This window comes from Gobius niger, assembly GCF_951799975.1.
Source record: "Gobius niger genome assembly, chromosome: 10".
In the NCBI taxonomy this organism is placed as follows: Eukaryota; Metazoa; Chordata; class Actinopteri; order Gobiiformes; family Gobiidae; genus Gobius; species Gobius niger.
This window is the reverse complement of record NC_136861.1, coordinates 27,511,754-27,530,732: the sequence shown is the minus strand read 5'-3', so window position 1 is coordinate 27,530,732 and position 18,979 is coordinate 27,511,754. Positions and strand designations below refer to the sequence as shown.

Sequence of the window (18,979 nt, the reverse complement as noted above, 5' to 3'; positions counted from 1 at the left end):
CTGCGTCACTTCACAAATGACCGCTATGATGCCCCGGGCTGCGTTACTCTGTGCGCTCAACCTGCTGGGGATAACACTGACTTCAGCCATTATAAGGTAAATCATCAGTCTACCCTCCAATTTGCACACAATAAGCTACAAATGTTACTCAGAATAGCCACATCGTTGCGAGACATAACGTTTTTAGGCTGTGTTTATTAATCTCACGCGCTCCCTGTCAGCGGTCCTGCGCACAACTTCTGCTGCAACTGCACGTGCTTTTGCAAGTCTGCAGGGGTAAAGGAAAAAGAAAAAACATTGCCTCAAATGTGATTTTCTTTCAGGGTGCCTCTTCATAAAACCAGAAGCATACGCCGTGTTTTGAGCGACAATGGCAAGTCTCTGGAGGAGCTGCGGGCGATGGCGCAGACCTCGCCTGATTCGTCTCCAGGTCCTAATTTGCCCGTGGAGAGGCTGACCAACTTCATGGATGTACGAATGCAAGTTTTACATTTAAAGAAGTTAACATTTACCAACTTCCGGAAGTGAAATGGGGGGGTTTTTGGTGAAGTTTTTACTGAGGAAGGAAGTAACGCGGTCAAATGTGAGAAGTGTTGAGTATTTCTGGAACTTACAACGCAAACACAGGCATCACACGTGAAAGGTCTGATGAAGGCTGTTGGTCAGGGTTTTGTTTTTTAAAGCAGCTAAATGTGGGGGGGGAGTGTGTGGGCCTATTGAATTCTGACCCCCCAAAAACCCTCCACATGGACTTAATTGTCTTCACAGGCTCAGTACTATGGATCAATAAGTATTGGCACCCCTGCACAGGAATTCACTGTGCTGTTTGATACCGGCTCGTCCAACCTCTGGGTTCCCTCAATCCACTGTTCCTTTTTTGATTTGGCTTGCTGTAAGTTGTATTTAATTTCACAGCACATTAATAAATAACATGTACAATGTAAAATCATGTAAAATAATTGTCTGACATGTCTCTCTTCCTGTAGGGGTTCATCACCGCTACAACTCTAAAAAGTCAAGTACTTATGTGCAGAATGGTACTCAATTCTCAATCAGATATGGCAGAGGCAGCCTGTCTGGCTTTATCAGTGCCGACACAGTCTCAGTGAGTTATCAGCCACATTCCCCCCATGACAAAGGCCTTTGTTGAGCTGCGTTCTTGTTTTATTGAAGTCACGCTTCATTCATATTATTTTTTCACTGCTCTCAGGTGGCTGGTTTGCCTGTGCCAAAACAGCAGTTTGGTGAAGCTGTCAAACAGCCAGGCATCACATTTGCAGTGGCACGTTTTGATGGAGTCTTGGGAATGGCTTATCCCTCTATATCTGTGGGCAAAGTGACTCCTGTGTTTGACAGTGCCATGGCTGCCAAACTGCTGCCACAGAATGTCTTCTCATTTTATATTAGCAGGTTGGTGTCCTCTCCTATCAAACTAATGTCCACTAATGTATGTACTTACCTTAAACCCCATTTGTTTTAGAGATCCACTGGCAGCAGTAGGAGGAGAGCTAATCCTTGGTGGAACTGATCCACAGTACTACAGTGGAGACCTCCACTATGTGAACGTCACACGAAAAGCCTACTGGCAGATCGAACTATCTGGGTAACAGATGAGTGCCATTTTATGTTGCAATAGAGGAGCGGACATTGTTTGAAAAAATATCTGCCTATTTCACTATACTTGTAGGGTGAACGTGGGCAGCCAGCTGACTCTTTGCAAGGATGGTTGTCAAACTATTGTTGACACAGGAACATCTCTGATTGTGGGCCCTGTGGCAGAAATCAGGGCTCTGCACAAAGCCATCGGAGCTTTGCCTTTGATCATGGGGGAGGTATAGCACCATGGTCACTTATCAACATGTTCAAATTGCTACATTGTTCTTTCCTAACCCAACTAAACAGAAGCCTTGGTGTCCGGTAAATCTTAAACATCTTTTGTTGGCCTGCAGTACATGATTGACTGTAAGAAGATCCCATCTCTGCCCGTTGTTTCTTTCAACATCGGAGGAAAGATGTACAACCTCACTGGAGAGGATTATGTCATGAAGGTAGGTCCATTGTATCGAATGGTCGATTAAAATGACATTTATTAACAAGATATTGGTAATTTACTAAATCTATCAAAGTGCGACCATCTGTTATGATTGTGTCGTAATGCATCATGTCTCTACTCCAGGAGTCCCAGATGGGGGCATCAGTGTGTCTGTCTGGGTTCATGGCCATGGACATCCCTCCTCCTGCAGGCCCGCTGTGGATCCTGGGAGATGTCTTCATTGGAAAGTACTACACAGTTTTTGACAGGAGCACTGATCGTGTGGGTTTTGCTCCTGCTAAGTAGTTTGCACTTCATAGTCTCAAGTGTTAAACTGAAACACTTTTTATCATCACATCTCTGTATGAGGAAGTCTTTTTCTCTTCATGTAATGTCTGCAGGACCAAAGCTATGTTAAATATTGCACAAAGTAACCGAATTATCTTCCACTGGATGATGCAGTATTTCATCAGTAGTTTTATATAGGCATTTCTTTGTTTTCTTGTTTTTTTATGCATCAAATCATGCGTTTACGTGAACATTTCTGTTGCACTGGAAAGGAAAATGCATTACACATCGTTATTTTCAACATTTAATGTTGCTAAAATTTGGGGTGAGTTTGAGGGGGAAGCATGCAACACAGACCACAGAGCAGTAGAAAGATTTAAATAGATGTGGCACAGTGCCCATATTGGCGTTTTTAGCTTAATTTAAAATATGAAAATCATGTATCTTATGAAGAACAAAGCACTTAGATCAAAAACAAATCATAGAAAATAAATTATGCTTCCTTTGGTTTACAAATGTACAATAAATACAAAAATATAACCAGTTGGTTCTCTTGTTTTTGGACTAAAAATAAACCCCACTTTGACAATACAGTGAATTAGCAACTAGCACAACACATAATATCTCGAAGGCTATGTGAAAAGAACACACAAAGTATTTAGAGTGACCTAAAACTTCGTTTGGTATAAATATTTGGAAACACAAGCTGTTGTAACACAACGGACCAAATATAACTGCCTTGAGCTCAGACTTCAGCACCTATTAATAACTACTAAGTCCTATCAAATGAAGCCACCTGCTGGTGGCTTTAGGAGTCACGTGTACTTAGTAATGCAACAGCTTCCTGTGCAACTTTATGCCACTACTTTGTACTGCAAGTCTCAAACTGTAATGGATTAGTTGATCACATGTTTGACCTGTGCATGAAGTGAAACCAACAGATTCTGATCCAGTCACAGGGAAAGCAAAACAATTATTATTCAGGTACAGATCAACTGTTGAATGCTTGGTTTGTTCTTTTAGAGTGACTTCCTCACAGTACTTTTGAATTGTTAAATATTAAAGGGGAGTAGCGTGCAGGCCATAAATTTGTAATAAAAGTGTTTTTTATATGTAAAACCTATTTTTAGATGTTAAATATGAGTTGCTTCTTGAAGTTTTGAGTAGTATAAATACAAAAAAACCTTCTGATTTTTGCAACAATGGCACAAACAGTCACACGTCATCATAACCTCTAATGCAGCTTACGCTTTTATCGAAATTTTACTGATTGTATTTTATACGTTTACAACAGTGACTGTCATAAAGTTTCTTTAAAATATCCCCGAACTCCATGAACCCTTTGTTCTCAAAATAAAACAAAAACAGCTGGATCTCATAAAGCCTTGTGTCATATGTTTAATTTTGCTCATCACCTATTTTATTTTATTTTACTTTATTTCCAAGAGCCCATAAAAACAATGAGATGACCGAGGACGTACTCATGCATCCGTTTGACTGATCCAGGCAGCCAACACTGGGAGTGAGCTTGATATCAGGGGGGCGGTTCCAGGGCAGTTCTCAAAAGCCCCTCTGGGTCTGAGAGAGCACAGTAAAGAGTATATCCCAGCTCATCCACTTCCTGCTCAGTCAGTTCACAGAATAAATTAACCTTTGGGCTGAGCGCACACGGCAGTCTCCCAGCTTCTAAGTGTCCGACTAGAGCTCGCAGCAGCTGATGGAAGCGGTCAGCCAGTGCTTCCTGGGTCCAGTCTCCTTCCTTCTCACTCAAAAGTAAAATGGCATTGGTGAGCTGGCTTGAGTTGAGCCGGCAGAGAGCAGGGTTTAGTTTGCACACGGCCTTGGCCACCTTCAAACACGTGCAGCGGCAGCCCCCGTCCTCCTGGTCCAGGGCCCTGAGACGAGCCGTCTCTGCCACTCGGAAACTCTGACGCCACAGGTTCTCGTGGCGCTCTGCGGCGAGGCGGTGGGGCTTAGCAATAAGTGATGTTCCATCTTCCATCACTAGCAACGGGAGGAAATCCACATAGAGCTTTCGGTCAGTCTCATATTGCACCTCCAGAGTGAGTGTTTCTGAGGGAACCACTGGACGGATGATGTAATCTAGGACACTCCCAATGGCAGGCCAGTTGATCGACCCCGCCACAAGCTTATCAAACACCTCCAGGACTGATTTGGGGGAGAGGTACCCGCCCACCATGCAGCGGTCCCAGTAGCTACTATTTCGTGGAAAATATTCCAAGTTTTCTCTACGAACCAGCCAAAAACCTGGAACATTCATAATTGTGTCTTCCCCCGGGATGGATGACCACAGATTCTTCTCCAAGATCAGAGGCACCATCAGCTGAGCATGATCAGCTGTCACCACCTGGGGGCACAAGGAGAACAGCAACAATTCAGCCATTGTTAGAGTATTGTGTAATTATAGCTTAACTTATTACTTGATGCAAATACTATTCATGTTACTGTATTATTTGTACCTGCAGGTCATCATATAGGCTGCCACTGAGATACATCTCTCTCAGCGGCATGTCAGGCAGCTTGGCATGAAGGAACACTCGGAGCTCAGCGCAGATGTCCAGGGCTGCCCTCCTGGCCATGGCCTGCTCCTCAGGCGGGATATTTACTGTAGTTTGGTAGAATTCCCAAAGACGCTCCTGTAGCGAAAGGCGCATTCGAGCTCGGAGCATGTCTTCTTCGGTCGAGCCAGACGCGCCCACAGCAGTTCGACCCACAGCCCTCCGCAAGCAGTCTGAAGAATACACACTCGTGAATATATATTATTACTTAGGTTTGACTGCACTACAGATGTTATTGTATTTACATTTTGTACATTACAACATACCCCATGTAACTACAACGTTTAATCCACTACTATTGTTAGCACACATAATATACTACTGCAGCATTCACATGATGTCACACTAGGATGGCCAAGATACAAAATACTGTTAAAATGTCTTGTTCTAGTTTATGATTTATATTTGAACTGAACTTGGTCTATCCCCATGTGACATCAGTGTTTCAAATTCTAGAACGTGGACGCAACCTATTAGGCATAACTTACTACAAGACATCGAGCTAGTGAAAGTTAGAGAAACGTCTGCTTGCTACAAGTTCAAACAAAAGTATCACCCACTGTAAAGGAAAAGTATAAATCGTCCCAACAGGCTGTCTGATAACACATTTTTATCACATGTTAGGGAATAACCGAGACAAACAGCACATTGACAACAAATAACTGCATGGGAGAACACGTTATGGGATGATTCCTGACCTGGTTGAAAAGAATGAGAAGAAGTGGGCAGCGACTGCAACGAGCGGCTCACTGTGGCCTTCATGTCATTGTTTAGGACCCGAGGCGAGGACCCCATCCAGGCAGGCTCCTCCCAACTTCTCTTCCCCAATTTCTCCATCTTTGTCGGGCTTGTGGGAACGCTTACGGCCCGATCGTACATCTGCGCAAACCAGCAATTTAGCAAACACTTACTTTTCCGATTTTTTCTCAACTCATTAGGAGAAAGGATGCCCCTCACTCTTTTCACAGCCAGTGTAGCGATGCCAAGCATGGCAGCTCCACCCACGCCAAGCACAAGTTTGGCATTAGAAAGCATAAAGTCAATGGCCGTCCCAATCCCATTGTCGTCTTTCTTGCCTTTACGGTCTCCATTCACTCCTGCCATAGTGATACTGATAGAGGGGAAAAACAGCTTTAGAAATGTACAACTACAACTTCAATTTCTGTGTTTTGATTCCCTCACCTGGGAGATAAACTTCCAGATACCTCGGAAACGCCTTCTGCTCTACATAAGCCCCCCCAGTTTACTGTTGAGGAAGAATTGTCCCCTCTTCAGTGCGTCCTCCTTCTCCTCGGGTCCGGTCAAACATTGGCAGCGGCGAAACTCGCGGGTCACGGCTCTGCGGTAGTAGTTACGGTCGGTGTACTGGAGATGCCGCCCCGCCCGGAGGAGCGCTCTGTACAGCTCCAACACTGCACTGCGTGACCAGCCACCCATTAGTAATCACACATGGAGAGAGAGGCACCTTGACACAAACAGATATCAGTGCGAGGCAAGTCCCCCACAATAAGCATTAACCCGTTTTATCACTGGGAAAACACAGACACACAGAGCAACAACTTCCTCGCTTACATCACGCAGCAGTCCGAGCACATCTTGAAAGAGAAAAACCTTAGCGTCATGTAAATCGATGTTGACTTGTAAGCGCGGTCTGAACTGGTGAAATGTCAATGTGTCAAAGTCCTAGCCCTGGCCATATTTTCTCCCTGGACATGGCAGGCTCACCACCGAATGTCGCACATTTCTTGTACTGACTTAGCTCAATTGGCTAACTAGCTTCCCGGCTAAGGCGAGTGCTGACCTTACATCAAACAAGCCACATTATTGAATGTCCTCGCGTAAACATCACACACAAACATATCCGGCAAGCACATGAATGAGCTCGACAGTAAAATCAGGATAATCAAACCTAATGTTCGGGGACGAAGGCAACGATTTCACAGTTTTTAAGAGGAGCAGCTCTTCTCAAACCGGGGTCAGATACCGGAAACAGATACTCCAATAACTACAACTTCCGGGTTAGTGGGTAGTCTTTAAAGTTTTTATCTTTTTATTATTATTAACTTTAAAACAAAACATGTGTGCTCTTTAGAGTCGATATTATTATTATCATTATTATTATGCATAATTCATAGTATCCATCCATCCATTTTCTTCCGCTCTATCAGGGGCCAGGTCGCGGGGGCAGCAGTCTCAGCAGAGATGCCAAACTTCCCGATCCACACACACCTCCTCCAGCTGTTCTGGGGGGACCCCGAGGCGACACCCGACTCAGCTCCCTCTTCACCACGACAGACCGATACAGCGACCGCATCACTGCTGACGCCGCACCGATCCGTCTGTCGATCTCACGCTCCATCCGTCCCTCACTCGTGAACAAGACCCCGAGATACTCCCCACCGACCTGTAGAGGGGAAGCACCTTTTTCCGGTGGAGAACCATGGCCTCAGATTTGGAGGTGCTGATCCTCATCCCGGCCACCAGAGCGTGCTGAAGGTCCTGATTTGTTGAAGCCAACAGAGATCCTGAAGCTCCCAAACCGGACACCCTCCGGCCCCTGGCTGCGCCTAGAAATTCTGTTCATAAAGGTAATGATTCAAAATAATTCATGTAAATACATTTTAAAAAACTTTGACATCAGTAATTGGATTTTTAAGATGATATAAGATGAGACTCCAGAACACTCTGGGGGTGCAAGTAGTCAGGAAAAATGTGTAATCAATGAACAGAATCATGTGCAAACATGTAATACAATGATCGAGGTATTTTATATAGCCTACAGTCATAACCTCTGCTCAATGTCCCATAATTTGTTTTTAATACAGTCCAAAGTAGGACAGTCTCACAGTTCTGGAGTTTTATTTAATAACTTTGTCCAATGCTCGACTTGTGAGGTACTCTAAGTGTTTTCTCTCAGTCTGACATAGTGTCTCTCAAATGACCCTCTCTCGTGATCGAAACAGAGGGGGTTAATCATATATACAAAGAGGTGTGAGAGAGAGTTTCTTCTACTTGTGCTAATTCACTCAGGATGGGCCATGAATGTTGATTAATTAACAAAAGGCTGAGGTGTGAGGAACAGAGCTGTGAGCCACAATGTTGGCTCCAGCTCGACTGGACGCCTGACCCCACTTTGGTGCTGTTACTTTATCAAGAGGGTATTTCACATCACACTGACACATAAATGAAATAAATGCACGATTGTTACTGGACAGACAAGAATTGGCTGTATGATTGTGACAAAATTACATACATACTAACTAGATGTACATATATTATTTACAAAATACACTCTTGATGATAGAGCAAACAGAGTGACTGAGGGAGTGGTTTAAGTTTCGTGGGCAGAGCTATAACAGTTTACTGCGGGCATGCCGCAGCAGATCAGGCTGTCCTTAGTTCAACTCTGTTGCCTGTTGCGGGGCAGTCATGGGAACACAGGCTCTTATCTCTGCAAAATGGCTCGCGAACATGGTCAAACGCAATCTAGTCGGGCCAAGTCTGCGCATTTTGGATACGTCCTGGTACCTTCCAGAGATGAAACGAGACGGAAAGAAGGAATTTGCTCAAACTCACATCCCAGGAGCATCCTATTTTGACATTGACGTTTGTTCAGACAGAACCTCAAGGTTTGATCATACTCTGCCCAGCGAGGAGCAGTTTTCAGACTACGTGGGCAACCTGGGAATCAGCAACAACAGTCACGTTGTTGTGTACGACGCTAGTGACTTTGGTGCGTTTTCGTGCACGAGAGTCTGGTGGATGTTCCGCCTGTACGGCCATCCCGGGGTGTCGATCCTGAACGGAGGGTTCAGGAACTGGGTGAAAGAGGGCCACCCTGCGACTGACCACTACACCAAGCCAGAGCCGGTCAAGTTCAGCGCCAAAATGAACCGTGACTGGGTTAAGTCATTTGAGGATATGACAGAGAACATTACCACACAGCAATTCCAAGTGGTGGACGTCAGACCCTATGCCAGGTATCTTGGCAAAGAGCCAGAACCACGAGAAGGTAAAGTTCCTTTCACACAATAGTTCTCAAACTCTTCACACAAAGTATCACCTCATAAGATGTTGACCGTCCGTGTACCACCAGGCCTAGATCAAGATCAAATCAGGACAAAACAAGGACAAACAGGGGCGGAAACTATTTCTAAACTGGGTGTAAACCACGTCTGAACCAGGAAAAATGTACATTTATGATCTCTGATATAATCTGGCACATTTACAGTGCTCATGTGCAACTGTTCATTAATATGCATTGTCCCTATCAAATAAATAAATACATTGAATTAAAATTAAATAAATAAAATCTCAAATTGCCTTTACTCAAGTACAGAGGTGGGTAGAGAAGTCAAAGTATTTACTCAGGTAAGAGTAACATTACTTTAATAATAATATTTTTACTAAAGTAGAAGTAAAAAGTAGTGGTCCAAATATTTACTCAAGTAAGAGTAAAAAAGTGTTACTTAGTTTTATTCATGTTTCATGGTGACATCAATTATGAGAAACAAAACATGAAATAATATTAATATTTTCAAAGAAAATGCAAGTCTCCTTTTATCTGTATTATATTATCAGTTGTGAAATGTTAGTGTTGTGTATTATTTTGGAAGAGCTTTTGTCTCTCATTGTGGAAGCTTTATTTGACTCGTGCACAGGGGTGGACTAAAGAAGTTTAACTTCAGCCTAAACCCGTTTGTAATAAATTACAAGGATGATGATGTTTTTGGCCAATTGTGTCTTGTATTTGATGGACCGAATAAACTACTAATAACAACTGCTACTAACTACTTTAAAGCGGAGCCAGCCATCCAAACTTTATTTTTCATTAAGGATCCAAATATTATACCGAGTGGAAGGCCACAGACCGGGAGAAACAATATAGTTAAAAAAGAACAAAAAAAATAGGTGCATTAAGAACTAATTGACCACAGACTTCATTTAGACTTGGAGCATAAGTGCCAAAGGTCAACCATAACATGATGGGCAGTAATTCTGACATATTAGCCTTCTATCTAAGCCCTGTAAATCATGTAAAGATGATGTTCAGAGCCCATGAGTTTCTGCCTCTACAGTAGGATCCTTATCTCTTGTAAATAATGAAGCGGCTTATCCTAAATGCAACAACTAGTCTTTTTTATTAATACTAAATATGTGTAAATAAATTATAATTTATTACTTTTGTGCAGTATTGAAATGAATTTAAAAGGATCATGGTTGATCACAGTCAAATAAAGCTTAGGCCCAGGATTTCAGTACTCATGGTTCACAATAACAGTATTATTATCAATCTGATCATTGTGTGTCTGAACATTGTTATCCTCTAGGTGTAGAATCAGGTCACATCCCTGGGTCAAAGTGCATGCCTTTCTACGACTTTCTGGATGAGGACGGCATGATGCTCTCCCCAGAGGCGCTCAAAAGGTTCTTCCAGAAGGCCCAAGTGGACCTGACTATGCCCCTGTCTGGCACCTGTGGGTCTGGGGTAACGGCGTGCCACATGGTCCTTGCAGCCCACATCTGTGGGGCCCCTGGAGCTACTGTGTACGACGGCTCCTGGTACGAGTGGTTTACTAAGGCTCCCAAAGAACACATCGCTACAGGCATTTCGAGCAAGCTCTGAAGAGAGAGCAGTGAATGCTTTCAAAAGATTTTCAGTATTTTATAATGTACAGTGCCTCTCAAAAGTATTCATACACCTTGAACTTTTGCACATTTTGTCATGTTTACAACGCTAAACATAAAGATTTTATTTAGATTTTTTTACTAAACGTTCACACACAAGTAACTGTGAAGTGAAAGCAAAATGATACATGATTCTGTTATTTTTCAAAAAATAGAAAAGTGAAAAGTAAGGCGTGCATAAGTATTCATACAGCATTTGCTGAGTGCATTAAATTGCCTTTATAACATTCCTAGTGACTCCAGAATGTTCACACCTTGGCCTAACCATTAAATAGAGGCCACCTGTGTGTAATCTACTCTCAGTATAATTTCAGCTGTTCTTTTAGGCCCTCAGAGCTGTGGTCGGAGTGTATTGGTCACTAAACAACATCATGAAGGTCAAGGAGCTCACCAGAGAGGTCAGGGATAAAGCTGTGGAGAAGTTTAAAGCAGCGTTAAGTTATACAAAGATTTCCCAAGATTTAAACATCTCCCGGAGCAGTGTTCAATCCATCATTCAGAAATGGAAAGAGTAAAGCACCACTGCCAACTTACCAAGACACGGCCGTTCACGTAAACTAACAAACTGAACAAGGAGAGCACTGGTGAGAAATGCAACCAAGTGCCCCAAGATAACTCTGGAGGAACTGTGAAGTCCTGCCGCTGAGCTGGGGGAAACTGTACATGGGACAACTATAAGTCGTATCTACACAAATCTGGCCTTCATGGACGATTGGAAGAAGAAAGACATTATTGAAAGGAGGCCAGAAGAAATCCCGTTTGAAGTTTGCTAGAAGTCATATGGAGGACACAGCTCCATGTGGAAGAAGGAGCTTTGGTCAGATGAGACAAAAATTGAACTTTTTGGCCCAAAGTTATGTATGGAGCAAATTTGACACTGCTCATGGTCCTGAGTGCACCATCCCCAGTGTTTAATATGGTGGGGGGAGTATCATGCTGTGGGGCTGATTTTCCTCAGCGGGGACTGGGGAGATTGTAAGAATAGTTGTGATGATGGATGGCGCCAAATACAGGGACATTTTGGTGGAAAACCTGCTGGAGTCAGCAAGAGAACTGAGGCTGGGGTGGAGATTCACCTTCAGCAGGACAATGACCCTAAACACAAAGATAAATCCACAATGGAAAGGTTCAATAAAAACATATTAATGTGTTAGAATGGCCCAGTCAAAGTCCTGACCTAAATCCTATTGAAAATCTGTGGAAAGATCTGAAAACTACTGTTCACAAACGCTCTCCGTCTAATCTGACAGAGCTTGAGTTGTTTTGTAAAGAGGAATGGGCTAAAATGTCCATCTCTACATGTGCAAATCTTGTAGAGTTAAACCCCAAAAGACTTGCTGCTGTTATTGCAGTAAAAGGGGGTTCCACAAAGTATTCATTCATGCTGTATGAATACTTAAAAATAACAGAATCATGTATCATTTTGCTTTCACTTCACAGTTGTCTGTTACTTGTGTGTGAACATTCAGTAAAAAAATCAAAATAAAATCTTTATGTTTAAAGTTGTAAACATGACAAAATGTGCTAAAGTTCAAGGTGTATGAATACTTTTGAGAGGCACTGTATTTAGAAAAAGCTTGTGCAAGTATTACTCAAGTCCTTTCAAATTTGACCAGGGTTTAACTCAGAGTTATAGGATTCAGTCTGTGCCAAAATAATTGGTGCATTAAACATTAGATGGACAACATTTAAAAAGAAAATGCATAGTTTGTCTAGAATCAAGCATAATATTTTGGCCAACAGTGTAATCTGTTATAACAAGCCCATCTGCACCACATGTCGCCAGTTTGCTGTAGTCATGAATAATGTGATTGTAGTACAATAATAAAGCTCTAAGGGGGTCGTTTACCAAGCGTTCATGTGCAAAGCGAGTAGCACGTGTAAAAGTGGATAATTTATGCAGTTTTTACTCACACAGCATTGTCTTATTTACAAATCAGATTTGGGGGCCTATTACTGTAATGCAGGAAACATCAAATGGTGAATTACGTGCAACATGCCAGCAAAATAGCATATTTAATTTTTCAGCTTGCACCCTCTGTTTAGCACCTTATAAATGTGTCCCTCAAAGTGGAGAGTGAAGGTGCTTGAAGTACACATTGTAATGTTTTGCGTTTTTTGGTTTCATTGAATTGATCATAGATTTAGGGAACACTTTGTATGATTTTGTAATAAATGTTTCACTTTCAAAAGCATGTGTTCCTCGTATTTTGTTTTGGAGACTGGATACACGTGCCAATATTGACTCTCAAAGTTAAGTACAACCCTCTTCTCTAGCACTGGTTCAAACTCAGACCTTGTGACACAGCACACCCCCCCGGTGGTACAGGCTACGGCAGCCACGCAACTCCATCATGGCCGCCCAGGTCCGCACTCTGGTGTCCGCTCAGTGGCTGTTGGATGCAATCAAAAACAATCGCATCGGTCCCAAACTCCGAATTCTTGACGCGTCGTGGTACCTCGCAAAGACCAAGCGGGACCCCAGAGCTGAGTTCGCCCAGGCGCACATCCCCGGCGCCTCCTACTTTGACATAGATGAGTGCTGCAAGAAGAACGCGGAGTTGGATCACATGCTGCCAACTTCGGAGCACTTTTCTGAGTACGTAGGGAACCTCGGCATCGGGAACGAGACGCACGTTGTTGTGTACGACACGCACGACTTCGGCGCGTTCAGTGCGCCCCGGGTGTGGTGGATGTTTCGACTGTTCGGGCACAAAACGGTCTCGGTGCTGGACGGAGGGATGAAGCACTGGCTGCACAACAATAACCCTGTGACGGCAGAGTACAGTAAACCCGAGCCTCAGGAGTTTAAAGCGGTCCTGAATGAAACCTGGGTCAAGACCTATGAAGACATTATGGAAAACATCAAGACGAAACAGGTGCAAGTGGTGGATGCCAGGCCTGCGGGCAGGTACAGGGGCACAGAGCCAGAGCCCAGAAATGGTGAGCAAAATTATCCACAAATACATAGTCCTTCATGAAATGAATACAACACAGATAATATTTTTGGAAACGTTATGAAAAACAAAAAGTAAGCTCTCAAGAATAATCATTTAAGCAGGGGTCTTTTATCTTGCTGTGAGTTACTGTGTAACTTGTGTCATGAGCGAACTGTGGAGGTCACCCTGGACAGTTAGTCAATATTTCAAGATTAACATATTAACAAAAAGGAAAACACTTTATTATATTTACCTACATTTTGCTGTTCACAATAAAAACATATATTTTAATATATAATTAACTTTAATTGAGATCTAAAATAAAGTCTGTATACTGTAAAGTGTACAGCAGGGATATTCAATTACATTTTATCCTGGGCCTGAGTTTCCGGAGGTCATTGGCCACTGGGCCAGTCATTAGGGGAACCTCCCACTGCATCTAAACCTATTCATGGGATAAATGAATGAAACTATTATTATCATCAGATTCATTGCTCAATTAGAATTAGGCCTATACATAAAAGTTTCAATGATATTCCAGCATTTTAGTATAGCTACAAATGGCAATTATTGACCCTCGCCAACCCCCCCTCCCAGAGTGATTTCTAATGCAATCTTAGTTTACGGTATTGTTGCTACTGCCTTTATCGTTGTTGTTTATTTTTATTTTTTTCAATTACAATGTCAATTTTTACATTATGAGGTCCCAGGTCCAGATCCCCCCTGGATTGGGCCTTTCTGTGTGGAGTTTCCTCCAGGCACTCAGGTTTCCCCTACCACTAAAAACAGTAGGCCAGGATGATTTTAGAGAGCGAGTGGGGGACAAAAGATGGAAATTAGCCTACAATCCGGCACGGTGTCCCGACCAAATAAGCAAATATATAAAATGCGTTCGTGCACGGAACATGCACAACGAGACAAGTGTGTGAGTGTACTTTTTAAGAGCCCCTTCGCAGCCCTGATGGCGCTCGAGCCTAACCAAGAACTAAACCAGGACAAAAAACAGGCAATGTCAGAGTTAGAGCAGGACTAAACCACATCTAAAACAGGGCAAAGGCCTATTACAAAAAGACAGTTTCATGTGAGGACCAAGACCAGTGCTTCTCAAACATGACACTCTGCTCAGCGCACCTTTGCTTCCCACAGCTGAGCGGACAGAGGGCTGATTTATTCACCTTCAGACGCTTTTTTAGCCGTTAACTTCTGCTATTGCAAAGAAAGCATCTCTGCACTTGCATCTTCACATTTCCCACAACTGCAGATCAAAAGAAGTCAGAGGAGAAAGGAAGTTAGAGTCCAGGTAGCGAGGTTTCCCAAAACTCGCATACCATCAGCTTCATCACCCGCTTTGCAAACGCATCCACAACTGCTGTCCCTAACATTTAAGTGGCAGTTCATTTTGTAATTGATGAAGACGGGGAAACACACTGTCCATCTGCTGTGGACCGAGAGGTGTCCTGATTTTGCATGTGATGATCTGAGCATAACATGATGCACATGGTCCTTGTGCTTCGGTTTGGTGGAATAAGTTAGTTATTTTCTTAGTTAAGTCCTTTCAGACACACTGCCAGGCGCACCACAGAAGCACAGCGAAAGTGCTGCGGATAATGACCAAAAAAGTTATACTGTATTTTGATGGAAAATGCAGCTACAGTGTACTTGCATATGACATACAGCCACTTTTGTTGCACATTTCCATTAAATAGTTAGTTTATGCTATTTTCCCATGTTTGAAGTTAATTATTGTGGTAAGGGGAAAGGAAGACAACCAGAGGGCCGTGCAAATAAACACATCATCCTCAGTTAAATATTCATTTTCCTTAAACTATAAGGGGAAAGTACAGTGTGCCATTGTCAGAGTGAAAAGAAAGGGCAAAAGGTGTTCTGAGGTGATTGTCATGTACTGGTAACCAATTCTGCATCACAAGTATGAGCTTTTATTTTGTGTAAACATTTATGACTATCTACCTTTGCTCACTGTGTACATTTTTCCACAGACGTACTGCCCGGCCATTACCCCGGATCAATCAACATCCCCTTCTACTCACTCTTGGATGATTCTGGGAAAGTGCTTCCATCAGAGGACATAGCGAAGCTTTTCAAAGAGGCCGGTGTGGACATCCAGAAGCCGCTGTGGACCACCTGCGGGTCTGGGGTCACAGCTTGTGTTATTATTTTAGGTGCTCACCTGCTCGGGCACCCTGAGCCCTGTCTGTACGATGGTTCCTGGACTGAGTGGTTTAAAAGAGCTCCTCCAGAGTACATCATCTCTGAAGGACAAGGAAAAAAGTAATTTAGTTTTGCAACACATTTAGACCTATACTGTAATTGCACATTTTTTAAACTTTATGGTTACTAATTACTACGTTTCCTGTTACATGCAGTAGTTGGCTTCGGCTTATCTGCACAGTTTACAACATAATTAGGCTATGTTGCAATAAAGTGACAGATAGATCATAGCTGTCAAGTGTCCCTTTGTGGCCCAGAAACTACTGTATTTTGCCCCTCAATCATCAGATGTGGCATGTATTGTGTTTATGTATTTGTCGGACTGAATAAACTGCATGCATGATTCGAGTAACATTTATAAATAATAAGAATTGTTTTCTTTTGTTTTTCTTTGGTATGCGCTTGGTATACCGAATTATTTAGAATAATCATTGTCCATCCATCCATCCATTTATCAAATTTCGTTCGCTTTATCTGGGGCCGGGTCACAGAGGCAGCAGTCTGAGCAGAGATGCCCAGACTTCCCGATCCACACACACCTCCTCCTGCATGTCCTAGACCTTCTAGGCCTTCTCCCAATAGGACATGCCTGGAACACCTCCAGATTGAGGCGCCCAGGAGGCATCCAAAAAAATAAAATAAAAAAATATTGTGTTTATGAATGTGATTGTAGTCCAAATCTCTAAGAGGGTCATGTGCAAAGCGAGTAGCCCATGCAAAAGTGGATCATTGTGCATTTCTCAGTCTTATAGAGTGAGTGAGTGAGTGAGTGAGTGAGTGAGTGAGTGAGTGAGTGAGTGAGTCGATGGCACAGACTGGTTGCCTTTGGAGACCGAGTACACGTGCCAATATTGACTCTCAAAGTTAAGTACAACCCTCTTCTCTAGCACTGGTTCAGACCTTGTGACACAGCACACACCCCTGGTACAGTCTACGGGCAGCCACGCACCTTCATCATGGCCGCCCAGGTCCGTACTCTGGTGTCCGCTCAGTGGCTGTTGGATGCAATCAAAAGCAATCGCATCGGTCCCAAACTCCGAATTCTTAACGCATCGTGGCACGTCGCAAATATCAAGCGGGACCCCAGAGCTGAGTTCGTCCAGGCGCACATTCCCGGGGCCTCCCACTTTGGTATAGATGAGTGCTGCACGAAGAACGCGGAGTTGGATCACATGCTGCCAACTTCGGAGCACTTTTCTGAGTACGTAGGGAACCTCGGCATCGGCAACGAGACGCACGTTGTTGTGTACGACACGCACGACTTCGGCGCGTACAGTGCGCCCCGGGTGTGGTGGATGTTTCGACTGTTCGGGCACAACAGGGTCTCCTTGCTGGACGGAGGGATGAAGCACTGGCTGCACAACAACAACCCTGTGACGGCAGAGTACAGTAAACCCGAGCCTCAGGAGTTTAAAGCGGTCCTGAATGAAACCTGGGTCAAGACCTATGAAGACATTATGGAAAACATCAAGACGAAACAGGTGCAAGTGGTGGATGCCAGGCCTGCGGGCAGGTACAGGGGCACAGAGCCAGAGCCCAGAGATGGTGAGCAAAATTATCCACATAGTCAGACATAAAATGGATAAAACACAGATAATATTATTGAAACGTTATGCCTACATACTCATGTGGGCAGGGGTTAGCCTCCTACTGTGTGTTACTAACTTAACTTGTGTTGCTAAACAACTGTGGAGTTCACCCTGGACACTTTACTGTCAATATTACACAATTAACAATTAAAGGAAAACATATTTTTTATAGGATACTTTAGTAATATATTAGCCTAGATTTTGCAGTTCATCATGTTCAGATTGTGTTTTTGTTTTAATTAAGCCTTTTAGTGATTTGAAAAAGGCTGAAGAGATTTCTGATATAACTGAGATTTAAAATACAATCTATATACAGTAGTGTGTAGCAGGGGTATTCAATCACATTTTACATTGGGACAGATTTTTCAGAGGTCATTGGCCACTGGGCTGAGCCGCCCACTGCTACCAAACCTATTCATGTTTTTGGGATAAATACATGAGAGTTTCCACGGATTATATATTTATAATATATTTTTATGAAATATATATATATATTTACATTTAAAAGTTGTTTTATGCTATTTTCCCATGTTTGAAGTTAATTATTGTTGGTAGGGGAAGGGGAGACGACCAGAGGGCCATCCAAATTAATACATCATCCTCTATTAAATATTCACTTTCTTCAAACTCTAAGGGGAAAGTAGTGTGTGCCATTCTCAAAGTGAAAAGAAATGGCAAAAGGTGTTCTGAGGTGATTGTCATGTACTGGGAAGCAATTCTGCATCACAAGTATGAGCTGGCTTTTGTTTTATGCAAACATTACTATCTACCTTTGGTCACTGTGTACATTTTTCCACAGATGTACTGCCCGGCCATTACCCCGGATCAATCAACATCCCCTTCGTCTCGCTCTTGGATGATTCTGGGAAAGTGCTTCCATCAGAGGACATAGCGAAGCTTTTCAAAGAGGCCGGTGTGGACATCCAGAAGCCGCTGTGGACCACCTGTTTGTCTGGGGTCACTGCTTGTGTTGTTATTTTAGGTGCTCACCTGCTCGGGCACCCTGAGCCCTGTCTGTACGATGGTTCCTGGACTGAATGGTTTAAAAGAGCTCCTCCAGAGTACATCATCTCTGAAGGACAAGGAAAAAAGTAATTTAGTTTTGCAGCACATTTAGACCAATACTGTAATTGCACATTTTATTGGTAACGTTTACCACATTTACCCAGTAGTTGGGGCAAAAGATTTGTCGGCTTATCTGTAATACAGTGAGTTTACAACATAATTAGGCTATGTTGCAATAAAGCGACTCATAGATGCAGGCAAGAGTGACATTTTTGGATACATTGTTGTCCAATAGAATGACATCATGACGCACTAAAATTAACACTGACTGAGGAAAAACTTGGCTGATACCTATTGACCAGCATCATGTCAACTCTGAGAAAACGTAGGTTATTTGAATAAAACATAATCCACTGCAAGTGCTTGTCTTTATTTATTTTAAAGCACTAGTTTTTTCAGTCTTGACACATAAGTGTGAGAGATCACCAGGTGTGCCGTGGAAGATTTTCTAATTTATCCTGATCATGTCATATATTTCTTTCTTCTCCTGCAAGAACATCAGCTTTGTGTTCAACTAAACAGGCTCAGTTTTCACTCTGAGTTAGTAAATTAAAGAAACACTGTTAACGG

General features: G+C 43.0%; 4 protein-coding genes across 4 annotated transcripts; 3 read left to right on the top strand and 1 right to left on the bottom strand.

Moving 5' to 3' along the window:
- Nucleotides 1–2,446, top strand: napsa (napsin A aspartic peptidase). The gene is made up of 9 exons (XM_079565013.1): nt 1–96; nt 324–471; nt 769–892; nt 987–1,105; nt 1,211–1,410; nt 1,481–1,603; nt 1,688–1,832; nt 1,950–2,048; nt 2,177–2,446. The coding sequence occupies exons 1-9, from the start codon at nt 17–19 to the stop codon at nt 2,336–2,338; spliced, it is 1,200 nt and encodes a 399-aa protein (XP_079421139.1). The 5' UTR covers nt 1–16; the 3' UTR covers nt 2,339–2,446.
- A 1,312-nt stretch (nt 2,447–3,758) lies between these two features.
- mief1 (mitochondrial elongation factor 1) lies at nt 3,759–6,223 on the bottom strand. Its single transcript, XM_079563875.1, has 5 exons — nt 6,082–6,223; nt 5,857–6,010; nt 5,598–5,778; nt 4,801–5,072; nt 3,759–4,688 (listed from the first exon to the last, which is right to left on the bottom strand). Exons 2-5 carry the CDS (start codon nt 6,001–6,003, stop codon nt 3,855–3,857), a joined length of 1,434 nt encoding a protein of 477 aa, XP_079420001.1. The 5' UTR covers nt 6,004–6,010; nt 6,082–6,223; the 3' UTR covers nt 3,759–3,854.
- A 2,067-nt stretch (nt 6,224–8,290) lies between these two features.
- LOC306969599 (uncharacterized protein) lies at nt 8,291–15,819 on the top strand (the record flags this gene model as incomplete). The annotated part of the gene is made up of 4 exons (XM_079565262.1): nt 8,291–8,911; nt 10,230–10,524; nt 12,896–13,530; nt 15,524–15,819. Exons 1-4 carry the CDS (start codon nt 8,329–8,331, stop codon nt 15,817–15,819), a joined length of 1,809 nt encoding a protein of 602 aa, XP_079421388.1. The 5' UTR covers nt 8,291–8,328.
- Nucleotides 15,820–16,656: 837 nt separating this feature from the next.
- On the top strand, nt 16,657–18,607 carry mpst (mercaptopyruvate sulfurtransferase). The gene is made up of 2 exons (XM_079564920.1): nt 16,657–17,300; nt 18,144–18,607. The coding sequence occupies exons 1-2, from the start codon at nt 16,712–16,714 to the stop codon at nt 18,437–18,439; spliced, it is 885 nt and encodes a 294-aa protein (XP_079421046.1). The 5' UTR covers nt 16,657–16,711; the 3' UTR covers nt 18,440–18,607.
- The last annotated feature ends 372 nt before the right edge of the window (nt 18,608–18,979 follow it).